Source organism: Salvia miltiorrhiza, chromosome 1, assembly GCF_028751815.1.
Source record: "Salvia miltiorrhiza cultivar Shanhuang (shh) chromosome 1, IMPLAD_Smil_shh, whole genome shotgun sequence".
Taxonomy (NCBI): domain Eukaryota; kingdom Viridiplantae; phylum Streptophyta; class Magnoliopsida; order Lamiales; family Lamiaceae; genus Salvia; species Salvia miltiorrhiza.
Window position 1 is genome coordinate 10,385,555 of NC_080387.1, and position 16,714 is coordinate 10,402,268.

Sequence of the window (16,714 nt, forward strand, 5' to 3'; positions counted from 1 at the left end):
TTTGTGACATTGTACTCATAATATAGCATATAGCCACATTATTCGTCTCATGCCACCTTTTATGTAATTCCTTTTTCTCATCAGTGGACTCATTGTTCGGACCATAAGAACGTTGAGTAGTAAGCAACACAAAAATTGTGTTAGTTTGTGATAAAGATAGAAATCCAAAACTGCGTTTCCATTTTATATATGTGGACCGGTTAAAAGACTTTGTGCAAGAATAAATAAACAATAAGAGACATAGACATATCTGAAAGTAACGAACATAAAGCACATAATTCGTAACAATAATATTGTAACCTTTTGATAAAAACAATATTAATGAAACCTCCAACTGCCCAAGAAATCTCACGAGTAAGCCACGTTAGGGTGGTCGTTTACACATGAATTCCTCAACCAGACTATTTACCTAGTCGTTTAATTTCCATCCATGTCAACTTGACCTTTTGACAAAGGAAATTAATTGTTGGACTTTAACTAGACCATATCATATTCAAGAAGGGACTCCGTTGGGGAGTTGTACATTGTACTTGAAATGATATCTAAGCAGCGACCACAATTTAACCTTGAGTATTAAATTCTTGGAATTGGCATACTCACTAGGACCATACCGCTTCCAATTTAACCTCTTGGTTATCTTATTTAAAATCCATCCTCTAAAGTACTTATGAAAATCATACGAGTAAGCCACGTTAGGGTGGTCGTTTACCGCATAACTCCCACTACTTAAATGGATTTAAATATTTTTAATAGAAATCTCAACTTAACAAACTTGTGAAATCAAATATGAAGTAAGCCACGTTAGGGTGGTCGTTTACTCATATTCTCAAACACTTTGTCTTGAGACCGCATGTGGAGGTCTACATAATTTTAAGAATAAAAATTATTTAGTAATAACCACAATCTAACTTTGAAATTAAATTCTCGAATTTGACATACTCACTAGAACCATGCCACATTCAATTTAATTTCTTAGTTATCTTATTTAAAATCCATCCTCTAAAGTACTTATGAAAATCATTCGAGTAAGCCACGTTAGGGTGGTCGTTTACCGCATAACTCCCACTACTTAAATGGATTTAAATATTTTTTTTTAATAGAAATCTCAACTTGACAAACTTGTGAAATCAAACATGAAGTAAGCCACGAACGTGTGGACGTTTACTCACATTCTTAATCACTTTGTCTTGAGATCGTTTGTGGAAATTTAAATAATTTTTAATCATCTATAAAATTATTAATACAGCTTAGTCTTTTTTCTTTCAAAAGGTTTGATCATGCTCAACACATAATCCTAAACATGCTCTTCTAGAACGCAACATGTAAAACATGCTCGCAGAATTCTAAAGCATGCTTAAGAAAACGATAAACCTAGCATGCTTGTCTAAGCGCAGTTAATAAACACATATTAACAAGCAAAGACAAAAACAACATGCAACGAGCATAAAGGATTAACACCACGACATGCAAAGAACAGAATTAAAAGAATAAAGTTCTTCGTGACCCATTCGTGGAATCCCAACACTAAACTATTACATTTTGTAAACAAAAGTAAAACTCGGCCCGAAAAAGCTTCAAAACAAGCCCGTCTTTGAAACTAGGGTTTGGGCCCCCTAGGGTTTCTTGAAACTCGCGCCTACCTAGGGTTCGGGACACCCTAGGCGCCGCCGCCACCACGACATGACAGCAGCCAGACCGGCGTGGCAGCAGCTTCCCGGCGCGAGCAGCAGCCTGCCCGGCGCACCAGCAGCCTCCCGGCGCGAGCAGCAGCCAGCCCGGCGCACGGCCCGGCGTGCAGCAGCACCAGCCCGGCGCGCACAGCAGCCAGCCCGGCGTGCATCCTCAGCTCCTGGTCCCGGCAACCTCGGCAGATCCAGCACGAGAACAGCAGCAACGGCAGCAGCGGCCGCGCGACTCCAGCCGGGCACGCAGCAGCGCAAAGCACGCACGCGCAGCCCATGGCGCGCCCTGCCCCTGCTCGCCAGCCATGCTCCTCGGCCCTACCTTTGCCCGACCAGTCTCGCCCCTCGGCACCTCGCTGCCCTCTTTACTCTCCAACTCCGTTCTTCGATGTTGATTCGTCGTCGTCATCGTTCCGTTTTCCAACAATTACAGATTACAAAGGAAAACAAATACAATTTGAAACCCTAATCTAACCACGGATTTATCTCGTGGTGAAAAACGATTACAACGTCAAACGACGTATCCCACGAATCAACAAACCACGAAGAACAACAGCAGTAAAAACAAACGCACATTATTAATCGTACATAAATTAATAATAGAGCCAAGAAAATAATCCTGGGCTCTGATACCAATTGAAGGAATATTAAACTGAATTAACGTTCCGTTTGCCCGATGATCGTTTCTTGGAATATTATTAATTTATCATACAACGATTAATCCCTAACATGCTCCTATGAAATTAACAGCTGCACGTTGGAGCTCAGAAATACCTGAAGAATTCAGAAGAATTCGCAGATTCGCATCTGAACAGACCAGTCAGCTTCAAGCTTTCGTTTGAAGCCTCAAACGTCCTCAAATCGTATTTCGCCCAGAAATACGACTTCGTCGTCTTCGAGAGAGCTTTCCGTGGCTGCCTGATTCGTCTGAATCGGAGTTCTGTGGAGGAAGTTATGGCCGTTTTACGGAGACTGCCAGAACTTGGTTTCCTGCGAAAATCTGACTCCAGCTCTGATCTTCTCGACTGTATCCCGCTCAGCTTTCACCGTTGGATGGACAACGATCTATGAAAGTCCCAAGAGAGAAATAAGCCCCACACGTTTTTCTTCCCTGCGCCCCACAGTTCTCAAAACCCTAATATTTTATCAGTGTGTTTTCCTGAGAGCTGACAGCTGTATTTAATAGAATTAAATACGTAGGAGGCGCCAGAAATAATGTAGGAGGCGTGTTCTCTCTATACTAGGGCTAGGAGTCTTTGGGCCAGTCCAGGGACCAGATACAAGGAATAAAGATGGGCCTCAAATAAATTAATTTATCTATGGTCAGCCCAGACCATAATTAATTTATAAATATCAGTTCATTCCACTAGAGAACCGATACTGACTTACCCCTTTATTGCCGGTGATGAGTCGGGGCTTGTATTTAGACTTATTAAATCTCCGTATTTAAAATATCCGACATCCATTAATTAATTAGAGCTCTGACAGCTTAAATTAATTAATCTCTTAATAATTCCTTAAGCAGTACCACTCAAACTTTATTATTACGCCTGAACTTAATCAACCTGCAGGGTTTAGCGTAATAAACCTTATTGAGCTCCTTAAGGGGATGTCATTATCCTATACCGGATACGGGTACTAATACAGATAATCAAATATCATATATTAACCGCTATCACCCAAGATACAGAGTACTCGAGTTAGTATATAACTTTCACCCATAGTAAGTCAAAGTGATATACGAGTTAACATATATATCTGAATACTTATTAGTATTAAGATTTATAAGTCACCGAGATCTTGATTCTTCACTTAAGTCAGATAGAAGAATACATCTCAAACTGTGGTCCTATCAATACGTAATGACGTACCAGTATAGACAAGTAGCCAAGACAAACTACTTCCATCTATACTGCAGCCTAAACCAATAACTTGTCCTAAAGTTATTTCGGCTGTGATCATATTATATCTCTTAAGGTTATTCCAATTATATGGTCTTCTGTGATCTACAACACACCATATAATCTACTTATATAGAGATAAAGAACATACATATGCAATCATGAACACAATCAGATAGGAGATTAGATAGTGAACTTAGGAAACATTGTATACAAGCATAAAACGTTCTTGCTTTCAGTATACAAATCCAACAATTACTGGATGGGAGGATTTGTGTAGAGCTTTCCTAGCAAAATACTTTCCTGCCTCTAAAGCTCAGAAAATCATTGCAGAGATTTCTCACTTTTCCCAGCTAGGAGATGAGACCATTCATGATGCCTGGGAAAGATTTCGTGAATTGCTCAGGAATTGTCTACAACATGGTTTCACGGAAGTTCAGCAAATCATTCACTTTTATAATGGCTTGACTGGTCTGACAAAAAGTATGGTGGATGCTACTGCAGGTGGATGTCTTCTCCATAGAAATACAAAGGAGGCTTATCGTGTGATAGAAGAGATGGCCTCCAACAGTTATCAATGGCCGAATGACAGAAATTCCACGAGAAGAATTGCAGCTGTGAATGAGGAGAGAGATGATTTTAAGGAGAAATATGAAGCTCTTCAAAAGCAGTATGAGTTGGAGAGAAAGGCACTGCTAGCTAAAATTCCTCAGCAGCCGAGTTTACCTGATGTGTCGCAGTTTGAAGATGCTAATTATGTCCAGCGGCAGTACCAATTCAATAGACCAAACTATCAAGGACATCAGGGCGGAAATCCACCGTATCATCCAAATAATAGGAATCATCCAAATTTTTCCTATTCAAATCCCAACAATGCTTTGCAACCTCCACCTGGATTTTCTGTTTCTAGTGGGGGAGTCATCAATGAGCCAAAGAAAGATTCAATGGAGGAAATGATGAAGCAAGTATTGGTGAAGGTCACCGGGATGGAGACAAACTCGGCAAACTTGGGAACCAAAATGTTCAGCATGGAGCAAAATGTGTCAGCACTTTCTAAACAGGTGCAGATGTTAGAGAATCAAGTTGGTCAAATGGCTAACCAAGCAGCTGCACAGCACAAGCCGGGCCACTTTCCCAGCAACACTGAAATTAATCCCAAAAATCAGTGTAATGCAATTCACTTGAGAAGCGGGACCCAGTATCAGAATCATCCGGAGCAGCAGGATCAACCAGAGCAGAGGGATCGGCCAGAGCAGAGGAATCAGCCAGAGCAGAGGAATCACCATTCCTCTGCAGAGCAGCGGGACGGCAAGAATGGAAAGGAGACAAATGTCGAGATTGTTGAGGAGGATGACTTGGAGACGATTGTGCGCGAGTCATCGTCAACTTCTAAGGCATCGTCGAAAAGCTCTGATGCTAAGAAGCCTAATCTTACCCCTACGTTTCCCAGGCCAGAGTATAAACCTGTAGCACCCTTCCCGAATAGCCTGGCAAAGCCGAAGATGGATCAGAAATTAGCCAAGTTCATGGAGATGTTTTCAAAGCTTCACATCAACATTCCTTTACTTGATGCTTTGAGAGATATGCCAGGCTATGCCAAGTTCCTCAAGGATGCAGTCTCCAACAAGCGGAAGTTGGGGAAATATGAGACGATCAATCTTTCCAAGGAATGCAGTGCAGTGCTACAAAGGAAACTACCATTGAAGCAAAAGGACCCCGGCAGCTTTACAATAGCTTGTGTGATTGGAGGGCAGAACTTCTCCCGCGTTCTTTGTGACTTAGGGGCAAGCATCAATTTGATGCCTCTCTCTATTTTCAACCGGTTGGAGATTGGAGATATCAAACCTACCTCAATTGCATTGCAAATGGCAGATCGTTCCATCACATATCCCAATGGAGTGGTGGAGGATGTTCTAGTGCAGGTGGAGCAGTTTATTTTCCCTGCAGATTTTGTTGTCTTAGACATGCCGGAAGACAAGAATACTCCAATGATGAAAAATTGACTTTATCTATCTATGACGCTATGAGAAAACCAGCGGAGCCGCAGCCGGATGAGTGCAACATGATTGAATCTGTGGTAGATTTTCCTGCAGCTGTAGACGATCCCTTGGAGGAGTGCATCACACGGTCCTTATATCCATACTCTGAGCTTGATGATGCATGTGATGAGATTTTGGAGTAAATTGCTGAGCTGGAGGCTGTAGAGAAACATCCCATCGATCCTGTGCCTTACATGGATATTCACAAACCTGTTGATGGGGGAAGGAAGTCGGTGGAAAAAGAATTCCCCAAGCCAGAGGAGTCAGCCATGCCAGAGAAATCACCTACGCCAGCGGAATCAACCAGAGCAGCATCCGCACCCAAACTTGAGCTGAAACCGCTTCCCGAGCACTTGAGATACCAATTCTTGGGTGAGAATGAAACTTTTTCGGTTATTGTATCTGCCTATCTATCTCCGTTGGAGTTGGAGAAGTTGATGCGAGTTTTAAGGAAATACAAGTCAGCTATAGGATGGTCTATTTCTGACATCAGAGGAATTAGTCCTTCTATTTGCATGCATCGTATTCTATTGGAGCAAGAATACAAGCCAAAGGTGCAGCCCCAGCGACGACTAAATCCGGCGATGCAAGAAGTTGTGAGGAAGGAGGTGCTCAAGTGGTTGGATGCCGGCATTATTTATGCCATCTCTGATAGCGAGTGGGTGAGCCCGACGCAAGTTGTCTCTAAGAAGGGAGGCATGACTGTGATTAAGGATGAGAGAAAGGAGCTCATAGCAATGAGGCTGGTCACAGGATGGCGCGTGTGCATTGATTACCGAGCTTTGAATGTAGCCACACGTAAGGATCACTTTCCTTTGCCGTTTATTGATCAGATGCTTGACCGATTGGCAGGATACGAGTATTACTGTTTTCTGGATAGGTACTCGGGCTACAATCAAATTATGATAGCCCCAGAGGATCAGCATAAGACCGCGTTTACTTGTCCCTATGGCATTTTTGCTTTTAGGAGAATCTCTTTTGGTCTTTGCAATGCTCCTGCCATTTTCCAGCGCTGCATGATGGCGATTTTCCATGGATTGATTGAAAATATCATGGAGGTATTTATGGACGATTTCTCTGTCTTTGGATCCTCCTTTGATAATTGCTTGGACAATCTTGCTCAAGTGTTGCAGCGTTGTGAGGAGACAGCACTCGTGCTAAATTGGGAGAAGTGCCACTTCATGGTTCGTGAGGGCATTGTTTTGGGGCATAGGGTCTCTGCCCAAGGATTGGAGGTGGATCGTGCTAAGATCGTGGCCATTGAAAAGTTGCCGCCGTCTACTTCTGTGAAATCAGTGCGAAGCTTTCTTGGGCATGCAGGATTTTATAGGCGCTTCATCAAAGACTTCTCCAAACTGTCCAAGCCACTCTGTGCTTTACTAGAGAAGGATGTGAAGTTTGACTTCACCGATGAATGCCGCGCTTCTTTTGAGAAGTTGAAAGCTGCGCTGATCTCTACGCCAGTGTTGATCACGCCGGATTGGAGTGCTCCATTTGAGTTGATGTGCGATGCTAGCGATTGGGCCGTGGGAGCTGTGTTGGGGCAAAAGAGAGATAAGTTATTCAAGGTAATTTACTACACTAGTAAAACTTTGGATTCTGCTCAGAGGAATTACACAACCACGGAGAAGGAGCTGCTAGCTGTGGTGTATGCATTTGATAAGTTCCGTTCTTATTTGATTGGAACTCATTCAATTGTCTACACTGATCATGCCGCCATCCGCTACTTGTTCACAAAGAAGGACTCCAAGCCCCGATTGATTCGATGGATCTTGTTGCTTCAAGAATTTGATATGGAGATTCGTGATCGAAAGGGGTGTGAGAATGTGGTAGCCGACCACTTGTCTAGATTGGAGAATCCGATCGAAGGAGATGATCCGAAGATGGCCATCAATGAGTCTTTCCCAGATGAGCAGATTTGGGCGATGCTATTTAAGGATCCTTGGTATGCAAAGTATAGTAATTACTTGGTTATTGGAGCTCTTCCCGAGGGGTTGTCGCACTATCAAAAGAAGAAGTTCCTCCATGATGTCAAGTTTTATTATTGGGAGGATCCTTACCTATACCGGAGGTGCGCCGATGGCTTTATTCGGCGATGCGTTAGAGAGCATGAATGGCCAAAGATCATTGAAGAGTGCCATAGCTCACCTAGTGGAGGCCACTTTGCTGCCAACCGCACTGCCATGAAGGTAAATCATAGTGGATTCTATTGGCCTTCAATTTTTGCAGATTGCCATGCTTTTGTAAAGTCTTGTGATCGATGTCAACGCATGGGCAATATCACCAAGAAGGATGAGATGCCGCAGATTATCATTGTTGAGGTGGAGCTGTTTGATGTTTGGGGAATTGACTTCATGGGCCCTTTCCCTGCTTCTTGCGGTTTTTCCTACATATTGCTTGCTGTGGAGTATGTGTCTCGATGGGTGGAGGCGATCCCAACTACCACCAATGATTCCAAGGTAGTCATTAAATTCTTGCAAAAGAATATTTTGACTCGGTTCGGAGCACCGAGAGCGTTGCTTAGCGATGGGGGGTCGCACTTCAACAACAAGTTACTAGCAAGTGTGTTGGCGAAATATGGAGTAAAGCACAAGGTGACGACTCCATATCATCCTCAAGCTAATGGACAAGCAGAGTTGGCGAATCGAGAGATCAAGCAAATTCTGGAGAAGAGCATCGCCAACAAGAAGGATTGGGCGAAGCACTTAGATGATGCTCTTTGGGCATATCGCACTGCCTACAAAACTCCGATTGGTATGTCTCCCTACCAACTTATCTTTGGCAAGTCATGTCATTTACCTGTTGAGATAGAGCACAAGGCATATTGGGCGACGAGGAGAATCAATTTGGAGTTCAAGGAGGCCGGTCATTGATGAGCCCATGTTTGTGCTCGTTTTTCTTGCGTGTTTTAGGTCTAGATAGAGTCCTTTTCCTTTGTTTTGCTAGAGTCTGTCGCCTGGGAGGGCGTTGTTCCAGGGCATGCCCGTTCTTTGGGCAGAAGGTGCTTTCAAGGCATAATGCTGCTGCATTCCGCGAAAGACGCATGAGTTTGAAGCAGAGGAGTTTGGGACACTCAGAAACCTGTTTTGGAGACCAAAAGTCCGAGAAGCAGGATGTTGGGCAAACCGACCCTTTTGCCCATAAGTACCACGCGGGATCCCGTTGTATCAGAAGAAGATCGTGGGCAGAAGGTACAGACGGGGCAGAGAAGAAGAGTGCAGAGGATGTAGATAAGGAAAGATATCCAAAACCTTATCTCTTGAGGTTTGGATAAACACAAATCACCCTTCAGATCAGGATGCAATCGTAGGCAGGAGGAGCCCTAATTCCAGCCCACTCATTTTGGGCCCAGCCTGTGTAGCCCTAACTCATGCCTATAAATACCACATAGCTGTGAACCATTAAAAAGAGCTAAAGAGAGAGAGATGTAGCGGGGAGAATTCAGAGACCATTGCTGTAGTTTTACTTTCCATAATTAGGTAGGAGTAGTCGCCCCTTAAGGGCCTAGCAGTTTAATTTTCTGTTTATGTTTTCTGCGGCACTTTTGGCCGTAAGTACCCTTTTTCCTCAAGTAAGTTTCTATTTCAGTTTTTACTTTATGTTTTCCTTTATGTCTTTTGCCTTTGCTATTTATTTTATGTTTGGCTAAGTTTTATATTCTGATTTGGGCAAGATAATCTAAGCATGAACACTTAACTCGAGAGGTCTAATTTGGAGCATAATAACTGTATGAGCATATTCCCGATACACTAGGTTTGATTCCAAAAGGCTTTAATAACTTGGTTAATTAATTGATCACTAGTTAACTAGGGAGTTTTGGTCACAAGTAATAATTTGGGCATAAGGCGAGTTGCCATCGACCTCCAAAATAGTACAACTGGTGTTGGAGCCGTGACTGCTGTGAAATATCGGTGTAAGAGTCAAGTGGGTCTATCTAGTTCTTAAAGCATTCTGGGCAAAGCACAACTAGCGATAGGCCATCGCAGAGAGCGTGGATGTTGCCCGGGGTAGTTGATTTCCATTAGCTGACCCTTCTAAGGGATCATAAAATGAAAGGATAGATTGGGCGAGGGGTTGTTGTGTGCGTGACAAGTGACAATAGGGGCACAATAATTCTTATGCCCATAACCACTGGTATGCGAGTATAGTGATTTATCTTTGCACCAATGATCGAGTGTCAATTCATGTTTAGTGATTCAAACCCAAGTCAGAATTGTTTTGTTATTTGATTTATCTCTTTTGTTGTTTCAGTTTAGATTGGATACCCGTTCTGCCCATAACCACGTTTTGGTCAGAACACTGCAGAAAACAAAACTTTCTAGTGACACCCTTTACAGGAGAAATTACTGCTCAGTTCCCTGTGGATTTGACTCTAGACTTACCGCTAGCTAGTCTAGTTGTGGGCACAGGATAAATTTATTTGCACGAAGCTCAAACGACAGCTCCGTCAAATTGGCGCCGTTGCCGGGGAACTGAGAGCGCTAGTAATTTTTTTTAGTGAGTTTTGCCTTCACGTTTTTGCATGCGTCGTACCAGGAGTGCAGGTAACGAAGATCTCTTGTTTAACGAGGAGGTTGAGAGACTTGCTCGACAGAACAACGCTGCTAGACGCAGGGCAGAGCAAGAGGCACAAGCCAGAGAGAGACAGTTACAAACCCGAGAGAGGCAGAGAGTAGCAGAGGGAGAGATGGCGGATAATCCAGAGGGGCAGAATGCCAATGCAAACAAAACACTCCGAGACATGATGTTTCCAAGCAACCTGAACCTCCGGCCCTCAGCCATAGTACTGCCGGAGATCACTGGAAATTGGGAGTTGAAGCATACGCTTATCCAGATTTTGCCCAAATACAGTGATATGCCTGGAGAGGACCCTCAAAGGCATTTACAAGATTTTGAGATGGCATGTGGAACAGTGCGCACCGCCAGCCCAGCACTTGGTGAATACATCCGACTCCTTACTTTTCCGTTCTCTCTGTTAGAAGGAGCGAGGGAATGGTTGTATGATCTACCCGAAGGAAGCATTCGAACATGGCAGGAGCTACAGAGCAAGTTTTTGGAGCGATACTTTCCAGCTGCCCGGATTCAGAATTTGAGAACTCGAATAAGCAATATAAAGATGGGATCAGCAGAAGTCTTATATGAGTACTGGGGAAGGTTCAAGCAGATGCTGGCCAAATGCCCACAACACCAGATACCGGATCATGATCTTATTCGGTATTTCGTGGGAGGACTCCAGAGGCAAGATAGGCAATGGTTACACGCTGCATATGGAGGATCAATTTTAAACAAATCAGCAGCGGAAGCTTTCAAGCTCATAGCCGACATGGCAGAGGAATCGAGAGATGAGGAAGGAACTATAGTCAGGACTCCTCTGACACCAGCCACCTCTGCTCAAGACGATAAATTGGACAAGCTGTGCAACATGTTCGAGAAGTTTATGACGAACCAAGGAGCACCCAATCAGGGAATTCCCAACATTCGAAAATCTGTGAAGGCATGCCAGCTTTGCATGGCGACTTCACATGCAACTGATGAATGTCCACAACTTTTCGAAGATGAAGAGCTTAATGCTATTGGACAACAATCAGGAGGAAACAATGGAGGGCAGAACCAGAAACCTTTTGAGCCCTACAGACAGCAAAGCCCACAATAGCCTTCACAGGCAAGAGGAGCTTCCTTGGCAGAACTTGTGCACATGATGCAGCAAAGCCCACAACAGCCTTCACAGGCAAGAGGAGCTTCCTTGGCAGAACTTGTGCACATGATGGCACAAGAAAACATGACATTCCAGCAAGAAACCGAAAAGTTCATGATGGAGACAAGGGGAGGAATGCAGAATATCAATGCCCAGTTATCCCATCTTGCCCAAACGATCGCTCGGATTGAAAAGAAGCAGGGCAAGCTTCTTGCCCAGATGGGGGTTAAGGAGGTGAATGCTGTGATGCTGATGGATGGGGAAGATATCCTGCCCCAGAAAGCACTTCTCGACCAAATGGATGTTATGACCCAAGAAAGCCTGATAGAGGACTATGCCCAAGACGAGGATATGGAGGAAGCTGCTGAAATGATGGATACCCTCAAGGAGGAAGTGGGATACACAGAAGCCCTTAATATTCCCACCATCGGACCAGAGGACAAGTTGGCGTCATCACCCGAGAAAGCACCCAAGCTCGAATTGAAGAATCTGCCCAAGCACCTGAAGTACATCTGTCTGGGCGAGAATGAGACTTTGCCCCAGATCATCAGTTTGGAGTTAAGCCCAACAGAGGAGGAGCAAGTCCGAGAGATTTTGGGCACATATGAGGAGGCAATCGGTTGGACCCTAGCGGACATCAAGGGCATAAGCCAGACTGTGTGCATGCATAATATTCTCATGGAGGAGGATGACGTTCCAGTTCGTGAACGAAAGCTCAATCCAGCCGTGAAAGATGTGGTAATGGAGAGACCCTTGAAACCCCCTCTTGGGCATAACCCTCCTATGGTTTGTTTTGTTTTGTTTTGAGTTCGTTTCGTCTCTATTTTCTTTCTTATTTTAGTTTTTATTTTCGTAGTGTCTTTTCTTCGACCTCCTCTACGCACCCACTTTGCCCAAAGCAAAGTGTGTGTGTGGGGAGGGTCACCCTTTTTGTTTTCGTTTGTTGTTGGTATTCCTCCTTCTAACACCCTTTGCCTAAGGCAAAGTGTGTGAGTGGGAGGAATATCTGTTTTTTATGTGTTTTGTTTGCGTTTCAGCATGGTTCTCCTGAAGGACGTGCGCATCAAGGGCAAGAGAGTTAGATTCACCACCTCTGTAGAAGTTACGCCCATAACAATCTTTCAGCCATCTGCCCCAGCAAGTAAGAACAAGGAAAAGTCAGAGAGCCCTGCCCCTTTGAGAGCAAGTAATGACGCCCGTATGGGCATAACAGAAGCCATGATGATGGAGATCAGAAAAGCACTCTTTGCCTACTTAGCGAGCACTGGATTTAGGTGCCCACCTAAACTCGGTTCTGGGCATAACCCTCCCTTGGTCTTTGTTTTTTTTTTAGTTTTCGTTTTGAGTCTGTTTTTCGACCCCCTCTACACACCTACTTTGCCCAAGGCAAAGTGTGTGTGTGGGGTGGGCCGAGCGTCGTTTCTTTGTCCTGTGGTTAGCCTTTCGATTTGCAATCAAATATGCATGATTATATTCTGAGTTTGTTGTGCAAGTAGTTTGAGATTTGAATTTCAATGCATGCCGTGTGTAGTTGAGGACGATGGATAGGGTTGTGGGCATACCATGTGAGGTTTTGAGCTTTGATATATGCTGTCTTATGCCCATAACAGCTTTTTCTTTCTTGTGTGAAAATTGACATCTTGACTAGGGTAATGCTAGAACTTGCCTTGATTCTTAGTCGAACCCTGTGTACATAGTCTAGGTGTGTTAAATGATTTAGGCAATTCTTTCTTTAGCCCACAAAGCCAAACTGACCAACCCTACATCTATCACTTGTGAACCCTTTTGAGCTTAATAATTCATTTGAATTCACTGATAAAATTTACCCAAAATTGAGCCGTCCTGGTCAAACTGAACTTAAGGGCAAAAGAAGGGAAGATAGTGTAGTGGATGCTATGGGCAGGACTAGTGCAAATATTGCAAAATGGGACATCTAATCCCAAAGTAAAGAAAAGTCCAGAATAGAAAGAGAAAGAAAAGAAAAGAAAATGAAAAAAAAAAAAAAGTTAATGTCTTGGTCAGTATGTGCTTATGCCCGCAAGAATAGGCAGGGATCTTAAAAATCTGGGAAGTCTGTTGCCCAGAATGAAGTTCAGAATGACCTAAGCCTAGTACCAAAAATTCTCACCTTATGCCTTAAGCCACGTTACAACCCATGAAAGACCTAATGAGATGCACCTAAGAACTTTGACTAAAGGGGGAGACATAGAAGATAGGCAAGCCTATGGCAGAACCTAGCATGATGTCACGAGCGTAAACACTTTCCAAAAACACTTGAGAGAATGAGCGATGGGGAGGAACATCCTTATGCCCACAGACCCCTTCTTGACTCAATTGATGGCATTGCATGTTTTTTTTTTTTTGTCTCTTATTGCTTGCATGTTTTTTTTGCTTAGATATTCTCTTGCATTTTTGTATTGCGTTTTGGTTGTGCTAACCCTTGTGTCGAGTCTTGTCCGTTTTGTTTGTGTCTGTCTTTTGGGCATAATTGCATGTGCACGCTTGAGGACAATCGTGTTTAAAGTGTGTGCGTGTGATGAGCCCATGTTTGTGCTCGTTTTTCTTGCGTGTTTTAGGTCTAGATAGAGTCCTTTTCCTTTGTTTTGCTAGAGTCTGTCGCCTGGGAGGGCGTTGTTCCAGGGCATGCCCGTTCTTTGGGCAGAAGGTGCTTTCAAGGCATAATGCTGCTGCATTCCGCGAAAGACGCATGAGTTTGAAGCAGAGGAGTTTGGGACACTCAGAAACCTGTTTTGGAGACCAAAAGTCCGAGAAGCAGGATGTTGGGCAAACCGACCCTTTTGCCCATAAGTACCACGCGGGATCCCGTTGTATCAGAAGAAGATCGTGGGCAGAAGGTACAGACGGGGCAGAGAAGAAGAGTGCAGAGGATGTAGATAAGGAAAGATATCCAAAACCTTATCTCTTGAGGTTTGGATAAACACAAATCACCCTTCAGATCAGGATGCAATCGTAGGCAGGAGGAGCCCTAATTCCAGCCCACTCATTTTGGGCCCAGCCTGTGTAGCCCTAACTCATGCCTATAAATACCACATAGCTGTGAACCATTAAAAAGAGCTAGAGAGAGAGATGTAGCGGGGAGAATTCAGAGACCATTGCTGTAGTTTTACTTTCCATAATTAGGTAGGAGTAGTCGCCCCTTAAGGGCCTAGCAGTTTAATTTTCTGTTTATGTTTTCTGCGGCACTTTTGGCCGTAAGTACCCTTTTTCCTCAAGTAAGTTTCTATTTCAGTTTTTACTTTATGTTTTCCTTTATGTCTTTTTCCTTTGCTATTTATTTTATGTTTGGCTAAGTTTTATATTCTGATTTGGGCAAGATAATCTAAGCATGAACACTTAACTCGAGAGGTCTAATTTGGGGCATAATAACTGTATGAGCATATTCCCGATACACTAGGTTTGATTCCAAAAGGCTTTAATAACTTGGTTAATTAATTGATCACTAGTTAACTAGGGAGTTTTGGTCACAAGTAATAATTTGGGCATAAGGCGAGTTGCCATCGACCTCCAAAATAGTACAACTGGTGTTGGAGCCGTGACTGCTGTGAAATATCGGTGTAAGAGTCAAGTGGGTCTATCTAGTTCTTAAAGCATTCTGGGCAAAGCACAACTAGCGATAGGCCATCGCAGAGAGCGTGGATGTTGCCCGGGGTAGTTGATTTCCATTAGCTGACCCTTCTAAGGGATCATAAAATGAAAGGATAGATTGGGCGAGGGGTTGTTGTGTGCGTGACAAGTGACAATAGGGGCACAATAATTCTTATGCCCATAACCACTGGTATGCGAGTATAGTGATTTATCTTTGCACCAATGATCGAGTGTCAATTCATGTTTAGTGATTCAAACCCAAGTCAGAATTGTTTTGTTATTTGATTTATCTCTTTTGTTGTTTCAGTTTAGATTGGATACCCGTTCTGCCCATAACCACGTTTTGGTCAGAACACTGCAGAAAACAAAACTTTCTAGTGACACCCTTTACAGGAGAAATTACTGCTCAGTTCCCTGTGGATTTGACTCTGGACTTACCGCTAGCTAGTCTAGTTGTGGGCACAGGATAAATTTATTTGCACGAAGCTCAAACGACAGCTCCGTCAGTTATACAAGACGAGATATGCTGACGGAGTTAGATGAGTGGAGGAATGAAGCTTACGAGAGTTCCCGGATCTACAAGGAAAGGGCGAAGAAGTTCCATGATTTGAACATTCGCACAAAGGAATTCAAGCCGGGACATGAGGTACTCTTGTATGATTCTAAGCTTCGACTTTTTCCTGGCAAGCTGCAGTCTAGATGTAGAGGTCCTTACGTGGTTCACAAGAGTAATTGGAATGGGACCTATGAGTTGCTTGCGTCGAATGGGTCTACTTTCACTGTTAATGGCCATCACCTCAAACCATACTTCAAAGCAGAGTTGGACCGCAGCGTGGAAGTGGTCAACTTCGTTGATCCGTGATTTAAGGTATCGTCGAGCTCTAGACGTTAAATTAAGCACTTGTTGGGAGGTAACCCAATTGTTTTTCTTTGTTTTGTTTTCCTTTCTTTCTGTTTCGTTTTGTTTCGTTTTGTTTCTTTGTTTAGTTTGGGGGCAGGTGTTCTCTGCCAGATTTCTGGTGGTCTTCATGTTCCAGCGCGGCCATTTTCCTCACTGCACTTTTCCACGCTGCACATGTCCAGCGGAGCCACTCACTTCGCTGCCCCGTTAAGCGCTGCTCTTTCAGCGATATACTTATCCGCGCTGCTCTGCCAGCGATACACTCACTTCGCTGCTCTGTCCAGTGCAGCCACTCTTTACTCTGCCCAAGGTCGCAAACCAACCTTTTCACCGCCACCCACGAAGATTCAGTTTTTCATTGCCGATAATCAGGGACGTTTTCTCAACTCTTCGTATTTCTTTTATGCCCTGAGGACATGGCATGCTTTAAGTGTGGGGGAGTGGTGTTTTGTTGCTTATATTTTTCAAAAATTGGACGAAATTGATTTTTCTATGTATTAGTTTTTGGTCTCGAATCTGGCTAATTTTTATGAATCTGTGGAAGAGAAGATGGTTTTCGATGTGAATTTCGGGTTTGTGAATGAATGGAGGATATTCTTGTTTTACCTTTGATATATGTTTCTTGATTATGCAAAGAATTATGAGTTTTGTTGCAACACTTTTGTAAGTTAGTAAAACGTGATTTGTCTGGTAGATGCTAGAAGGAGTGTTGTCATTGTGATTGCCTACGATCGTATCTTATCTGTGAAAAATGTTGGACGAATTGCCAACTTCAAAATCGCCAGCTCTGAAACATCTGGCCTGTTCTAAAAACGTGATAGCTCTGAGTCTCTGCTCCTCTAGTTTAACTATGAGCATGGGAAACCACGTGAAAAGACTTTGGATTACAT

General features: G+C 43.6%; 1 protein-coding gene and 1 non-coding gene across 2 annotated transcripts; one reads left to right on the plus strand and one right to left on the minus strand.

Moving 5' to 3' along the window:
* Positions 1-3,903: 3,903 nt before the first annotated feature.
* LOC131007344 (small nucleolar RNA R71) lies at positions 3,904-4,010 on the minus strand. Its single transcript, XR_009096048.1, has one exon. It is a non-coding gene; the product is annotated as a small nucleolar RNA R71 (small nucleolar RNA).
* Positions 4,011-15,446: 11,436 nt separating this feature from the next.
* Positions 15,447-15,785, plus strand: LOC131018405 (uncharacterized). The gene has a single exon (XM_057947152.1). The coding sequence runs from the start codon at positions 15,447-15,449 to the stop codon at positions 15,783-15,785; it is 339 nt and encodes a 112-aa protein (XP_057803135.1).
* Positions 15,786-16,714: the final 929 nt, after the last annotated feature.

Excerpts from the sequence above, each read along its gene's own strand:
- LOC131018405 (XM_057947152.1), top strand. The coding sequence starts at position 15,447 with ATGCTGACGGAGTTAGATGAGTGGAGGAATGAAGCTTACGAGAGTTCC.